Below are 7,553 nucleotides of genomic sequence, written 5' to 3'. Positions count from 1 at the left end.
CTTTATAGTTATTACTTGCGCGTTCGGTCTCCCTCTCCCTCTCCCTCTCTCTCTCTTCTCTCTCTCTCTCTGAGGCTGTACGGACGGCGAATTGGAGCAGTTGAAGATGAAGATTTTCGTGAAGACTCTGAAGGGCACTCACTTTGAAATCGAAGTGAAGCCTGAAGACGCGGTTCGCTTCCTTCTTCTTCGTATTCATTTTCTTTTTCTTTTGATTTTTATGTTGTCGTAGAATTTAGTATGATTGGCATTGTTATCATCGTAATTGTCGATTGTAATTACTAGGGTTTTGTTCTTGTGGTGAGTGTGTTTCCCCAAATTGAGGGATTATTAGGGTTTGAATTTGTACTTCGTTTGCAGATTTCGCGCTTTGGGTTTGTTGTGCGTATGAAGTTTAGGTTTGGGGATGAGTGGAATTGGATTGGAGATTGTAAATTGGTGCTTAGTTTTGGGCAAATTTATATCTCGCGACTTCTTTCACTTTTCAGTTAGTGGATTTTGCGGTTTTATCTCCTTGAATTGGTTTGCTTGGTGGGCGAATGTGGGAGTTTGTGTGGGTTCTGGGTTTTCAAGTTACTGACAATTGGGCCCAGTAGGAGCTGTAATGGCTATACGAATCACGGATGATCAGTTGAGATGAACATTGAATGACGATTGAGTGCATCGTGATTGGCACTGGGTTTCATTTGGAATTTGGAATCTAAAACTTGTTGATGAAATGTCAATGCAACTATGCAAGGTACAAGAAGATGCAAGTGTGGTTCTGTGCTTGACCCACGTGTTGTTATTTCTTAGCTATGAATAATAGGCCTGTCTAACAAGGCATGAGAGAGGAAATTGCTTTCAGTTTCAGAAGATACTTTATTAATCCGCCTCTCTGTGGCATAGCAATTTCCATATGAGCGAGTTGCCTATATGTATGCGTGGCCTAATTTTCTGGATTTAGACCAATCAGAGATGTAGATATACATCCCACACTCCTGTCTACCTTAGTCCCTGTAACATGAGCTCAAAGGAAGTCTTCGTATATTGTATTGGTGAAACCCATTGTGTATTGGAATTTACGTGCAGGGGCCTTCATTTTGGTGGCTTGCAGTTAGTTTTAGTTTCAGCGCTAAACCTGTGTCCCTTCATAGAACTATCCACTAATTTGATTTTTTTATTAATAAAATGTATACATTATCTTTGTGGTGTTACTGCTTTATCTATATGGGTTCTATGACTAGTAGTCTATTATTTATGTTGAGCCCTGCAACTATTCTTTCCAGGTTGCTGATGTGAAGAAGAGTATAGAAAATGTTCAAGGTGCGGATGTTTATCCTGCTGCACAACAGATGCTTATCCATCAAGGAAAAGTTCTTAAAGATGGCACTACATTGGTTGAAAACAAAGTTGCTGAAAATAGTTTTGTTGTGATCATGTTATCAAAGGTGATACCGATTTTATTATTTGAAGCTTTGTAGAATTACTTATTTCTTATGTATTTCCTGAAATGTTATATTTTATATTTGTTTTGATTGCATTGGATTGGATTTCTATAAAAATCTTCAAGCCTATCTTATTTAAAAATTGGAGGTAGCCATGGCTAAACAAAAACTTATGATGAGAGCATTGCTTGGATCTTTGATCCTATAGGATCAATAGTTTTTAAGTGGGTTCTCATATAATTTTTGCATGTTAAGAACAGTGCTATATTATATTTACTTCCTAGCTGATTATTGTGTATAATCAGTTAGATTCTGTATCATATTTATAATTTTTGTGAAGAATTGAAGGACAAGTAACCATCTGTGCTTATGATTGGGAATAGCTATAAGTAATGATAGTACATGGATTATAATATATAGTTGTCCTTTTTAAGGAAAAAGGTCCATATCATGTGTTGTTCATGTTTTATCAAATGGAGACAGAACCCCATCACTTATGGGCAGATTCCCCCCATTTTTTTTAGAGGGGATAGCGGATTGATGGTTTCTTGTTCTTGCTGAAAGGGTGTTTTAAATTTTCAATAAATTACATCACTGAATCATGCTTTTAGTTTAGATAATTTTTATGAGTAGTTAAACATTTTCCAGGTATGATTACTGATTCAATTTTTTTTGGCTTTTAACTACCATGCAATTTGCAATGTCTCCCCCCCCCCCCCCCCCCCAAAAAAAAAAAAACTACCATTGGGTTGGAATGTACCCCTTCCGTACCAAAAAAAAAAACCTTGGTAAAGAATTTAGAAAAAATGAATAAAGACAAATTTCAGAAAAACAACAAAAATTAAAAAGACCCAAAATTCATGAAAAACATGTATATATATATATATATATAAACAGAGGAGGGGGTACACTGCAATTATAATGTAGTTTTTTTTTTTTTTTTTTGGGGGGGGGGGGGCATTGCTACAATTTAAAGTTAGGGAGAATATTGCTAATTGCTTGGTAGTTAGAGGGGGTTATGTGTACTTTCCCTATAAAAAAAACTATTTGAACTTAGTTGTGTCTTGTTTTGTATATGTGATTTGTTGATTCTCTCTTGACCTGGTTGGTTCCCAGATTTGATTGCATTTTAGTGGGATCTAACTTGAACTTGTCAATGGTGGGGATATGACTTTTCTCTTCTACTGATCATTACTTTATTGCTTATCTGATAATAGAGTAAGAGCTCATCTGGCGAGGTTTCTAACACATCAACTGCTGCTACAAGCAAGGTGAGAGCAGTCATTATGTTCTATCTGTTGTGAGTTCTTGGTGGTGGTAATACTTTTGTTTCCACTTGCTGTTAATTACTAGCCATAAATTATCTTCGATTTCCTTGGTCATAGTTTTTTTTCTTGCTTAATGAGTATTCCATTGAGAACTAGGTAGATTATTTTACATTTAGCTATAATTGCATCGCCATCATTACTTTTGGCATTTCTTTTTTGTGTTTTTCTTTTGAAATTGGAAGGAAGAACCCTAGTATAGAAGTGTCCATCTTAGTGTGAACCCATGATTGGGAGGTCTAAACGTCCAGTAGTTTCTGGTGATTATTGGGTATGAACTTTCCTTTTGTCTTGTATGTTTTAGGCTTTGGGTGAAGTTACCAGCCTATGGCTGTCCTTAACAAGGCCTATTCTGTTCTAAACCCCTGCATACTGATGATGGTGCAGCAACATCATGTTGCAGCAACATCATTGCTTTTGCCCCAGCCTTATGGATTTAAATCTAAAATCCTGAATATTTAAACTTGCCACTCCAAATTCCCAATAGGCATATTCTTGTTAGTCCAGTTTATAAGAAAATGCTTCTAGAGATGTTTATCATTGAAAGATTTTGGTACTTGCTTTGTTTGAGGCACTATGGTCTGATTTTAGGACTCAGGAGATGTTTAGTCTTGATTAAGGTCTATGTTCAAAATATTTTTGTCATCATCATCATCATGGCTATTATTTTCATCATGATGATGATGAGGTTTATAGCTTAGATTTTCGATACTTCTCTGTTAATATTACTCGTTGGATGCGATGTAAATATTATAATATACATAAAGCTCTAATGCTCTAATCTTCTACTCTATTTTTTGGTCTGTTAATGTTGACTTGCATCAACAGCAAGAGTTACCATCCTTTAATTAATCTGTTTTTAGTACTTTTTTTTTTTTTTTTTACATAAATCCATATCATCCTTTCTAGGATGTCTCTAAAATAATGAAAATGCCATTTCAATATTTTTGATTCGCTCGACATTACCATGTTTCTCAACTTCTTTAGTTGTAGCATGCCTTGAAGCTCTAAATGCTGATTGCTGGGAATTAGTATTCTCAAAGTTTGGTTTGTCACTACTTATTGGCTCTTGTATCTTCCCTTTATATCGTATGTTGGTTTATTGGACCATATTCCATTGTGAGATTCTATCTACTTTTAATTCTTTTAAAATGTCTGATTTTCATGCAGACCTCACAGACAAGTGCCCCGCCTCCTACAACCCCAGCATCAACGGCATCTCAAGCTCCTGTAGTAACCGCAGAGTCGTGAGTCCAAGATTTTCTAAATGACATTGTTCTCTGCAAAATTTTGTTTGTATAATTATAATTTCCTGTCTTTGTGATGTTCTGTTTATAAGTTTTCTTGATTTCACAGGCCTGTGACTGTTAGTGCTCCGGCCCCAGCCCCGGCCCCGGCCCCAGCTCCAGCCCCCGCCACGGCCCCAGCCCCCGCCTCGGCCCCAGCCCCAGCCCCCGTCCCCGTCCCAGTCCCAGTCCCAGTCCCAGTCCCTATCTCTTCTACCACTGCTGCGTGAGTATTTTTGTTTTTCCCATTGAACTTTGGAAGACCATGCATTCCAGTTTCTTCTTTATGTTGGTGTTTACATTCTGAGTTTTCTTTTGTCCCTCTTAAAGATCTCAATGTGTGTGTTGAAGCAGGTCTGAGACCGATGTTTATGGCCAAGCAGCGTCTAATCTACTTGCTGGAAACAACTTAGAGGGAGCAATTCAGCAAATTCTTGATATTGGAGGAGGGACTTGGGATAGGGATACTGTTGTTCGTGCACTTCGTGCTGCTTTCAACAACCCAGAGAGAGCTGTTGAATATTTATATTCGGTAGGTGATTTGAAGACGTTTAATGATTCATGGACAAGTTGCTTTGTTTTTTCATATTCAGCTAATACACGTTTCGTTTCGTATTTTTTTGAGTGTTAAGCATATTGGACTTTAATACTTTTGACGGATGATTGTAAAGTTCTTAGAACTTATGGATTTTTTTGCAGTTACCAGGTACTAGTGTTTGAAGAATAATTGTTGACATCTTTAGAATGGTTTTGGTTAAGCTGGTGATTTTTCTTTTGTTTGTGTTTTCTATTTTATTTCACGTAATCAACTGAGGCTGTTTGATTTTTAGGCTTGGCAATCTGGCCATGTGTAACTCCAAACATTTGTTTTGAATAGGCAATGACTGCGTGGGTTTCTTTTGCTTCATGATACTCTTGTCCTTTTAAATCACTATCATTGGAGCTTTCTTCTGTTTCTACTTGATGTCATATTTATATATCTAACATTTTGAGTTCGTAAATATCAGGGTATCCCTGAGCAAGCTGAAGTTCCTCCAGTGGCCCGAGTCCCTGCAAGTGGGGCACCTGCAAATTCTCCAGTCCAGCCTCCGCAACCAGCGCAACCAGCAGCTGTTCCTTCAAGTGGACCAAATGCTAATCCTTTAGACCTCTTTCCCCAGGTAGTTATTGCATTGTTTTTGTTGATTGATTTTTGGGGAGATTGATTGCAATTATGGACTTTTGAGTTTCTTTTGGCAATAGGGCCTTCCCAACATGGGCTCAGGTGCTGCTGCTGGTGCAAGTACCCTTGATTTTTTGCGCAATAGTCAGCAGGTCTCCCCCCACTCTCCCTCTTGCTTCCTCCGTGCAAGTACCCTTGATTTTTGACGCATGTCTATCTGTACTTAAACTGGTTTTGAAATTGTCTGTTGTGCTATTCTATTTCAGTTTCAAGCCTTGCGAGCTGTGGTTCAGGCTAATCCGCAAATATTGCAGGTTTCCCCGGCACACCCCTTCACAAAAAAGAACAAAGAAAAAAGAAGAAGATTTACTTCCCCTCTTTTCTCTTAAGGGTTTGTTTTAATTCTTTTTTTGTTGCAGCCTATGCTTCAAGAGCTTGGGAAACAAAATCCCAACCTTCTGAGGTTAATTCAAGAGCATCAGGCTGACTTCCTTCGCCTGATTAATGAACCTATGGAAGGTGGAGAAGGGTGAGGGCTTATTTATGTTTCTCATTACAGTGCTTTATTGGTTTTGTACATCTGAACAAACTTTTTATGCTAGTAAATAATGTTTTTTAGGAACGCACTGGGGCAGCTGGCAGCAGGAATGCCACAGGCTATAACAGTCACCCCTGAGGAGCGTGAAGCCATAGAACGAGTGAGTTTTTTTCTTCCTTGCATGAATTTGACCTTTGGATAGTACATTGTGGTTTATTTATGTGATGAACCTAAATCTTTGCTGGTTCAACTGAATCTCACTGTAGTTTTTGTTTTTGTTTTTTTTTTTTTTTTATGAAACTGACTGAAGCATCCAAGTAATACTGGTACTCAAGATTACGAAATGTTTCAGTTTTGTGCTTGTCAAGAGAAACTATATTGTATTATTGGAAACATTTTGGATTACAGTGTTTATTATTAGCTTCATGTTTGAAACTTGGTTTAATGATATTTAGTTACTTATATTTTGAATTGGTATATCATTCTGTTGCATTGATTTTTATGAAGTTTGTTTAGCTTTTATAAAATGTCATAAATTTGATAGCTCTTCATGAGCGTCCGCTGAGATTGAACTGTTTATATATTGTGCTATGTAAGTAGTGTTACTTTGGGGGAAGTTTGCATTTACATATTGAATATGCTATCGCTGCTCACATATGGTTTTATCAAGATCATGTTTTATCTTTTATCAATAAGTGATGATTTATATTTAAGTGGGTGATCAATGCCATCAACTTATCAATGGCTCTACTCCAACCTCCTCTTATGGGCATGGCTCCGTGGACAAGAAGGAGCACTTGATAATTTTTAATGCTTATCTTACACCCAATTTTTTTCCATGATTTATCCGATACATAATGTTTTCATCTGATGTGTTGGTGCTGTTAATTTGATTCCTGAGGTTTTCTTATGGTATATGTAAACGCTCATACCTAATATATTTTGTTGTTTTAAGAGATGATGATGTTTGCCTTATATTTTTTATGACTTGTTTTTTCCATCAGCTTGAAGCAATGGGCTTCGATCGAGCAACCGTATTGGAGGTGTTTTTTGCCTGTAACAAGAACGAGGAACTGGCTGCCAATTACCTTCTTGATCACATGCATGAGTTCGAGGATTGATTTAACAAAATATCTATGGTCTATTTTCTTCTTGCTGCTATCCCCAACATCCATTCAACAAAAAAATATATAACAAGTCTTCTGTTTTCGGTGACTTCTTTCTTAAATGCATTTTCTTCACCTTCAACCCTTCAGTCTGGAGTTTATATGATGCGTGTGTCTGGAGTGGACAAAGGAATGTTTAGGTGTATTTGCTTTCCGAATAACCCTGGTTTCTCCCTTGTTAGGATTCATTAAGATTTTATTATACATAGTTGCTTGCCTTGGTATCTGTTTTCATTGTGTATACTTCACATGTTGGCCTGGACTTGAGATGTGTACCATTTGGGATCTGATCCAACATTTTTAAGTTCTTAAATTAATTTCCGAGGCAGTCGTAAAAGTAAATTATGCTGCTGCTTCGTTTTTTTCCCCTCCACTTTTGGTTGGGTATCAGAAGAGAGCAAAGAATAGGGGTACTAACTTCAATGATACCTCTTCGATCTGCTGGCACATGTCGGTGATTTTATTTTATTTTTCAATTCATCACACATCGTAAGATTTTTGGGAATTATGGCTAATGCAACTCTTCAGAATGAGTGTCATTTTTCTTCTTTTGGGTTGAAAAGAAAAAGAAAGAGAGTACTACCTTTTGACTGTACTGAAGGCGCGGTTGGGGTGCAACTTGGTTCGGGACCTTCGGGTAGGTGTGTAA

General features: G+C 37.4%; 1 protein-coding gene across 2 annotated transcripts; it reads left to right on the top strand.

Moving 5' to 3' along the window:
* LOC133866007 (ubiquitin receptor RAD23c-like) lies at positions 1 to 7,270 on the top strand. 2 transcript variants are annotated; one of them, XM_062302555.1, is made up of 12 exons: positions 1 to 172; positions 1,269 to 1,430; positions 2,645 to 2,698; positions 3,932 to 3,999; positions 4,109 to 4,264; positions 4,393 to 4,570; positions 5,046 to 5,198; positions 5,281 to 5,352; positions 5,467 to 5,514; positions 5,620 to 5,729; positions 5,820 to 5,898; positions 6,743 to 7,270. In XM_062302555.1, exons 1-12 carry the CDS (start codon positions 107 to 109, stop codon positions 6,857 to 6,859), a joined length of 1,263 nt encoding a protein of 420 aa, XP_062158539.1. In that variant the 5' UTR covers positions 1 to 106; the 3' UTR covers positions 6,860 to 7,270. The 2 variants fall into 2 exon arrangements, with proteins under 2 accessions (XP_062158539.1, XP_062158538.1); XM_062302554.1 differs by having other exon boundaries at positions 3 to 172; positions 3,923 to 3,999.
* Positions 7,271 to 7,553: the final 283 nt, after the last annotated feature.

This window comes from Alnus glutinosa, chromosome 4 (assembly GCF_958979055.1).
Source record: "Alnus glutinosa chromosome 4, dhAlnGlut1.1, whole genome shotgun sequence".
NCBI classification, from domain to species: domain Eukaryota; kingdom Viridiplantae; phylum Streptophyta; class Magnoliopsida; order Fagales; family Betulaceae; genus Alnus; species Alnus glutinosa.
This window is presented reverse-complemented; position numbering and strand designations above follow the sequence as displayed.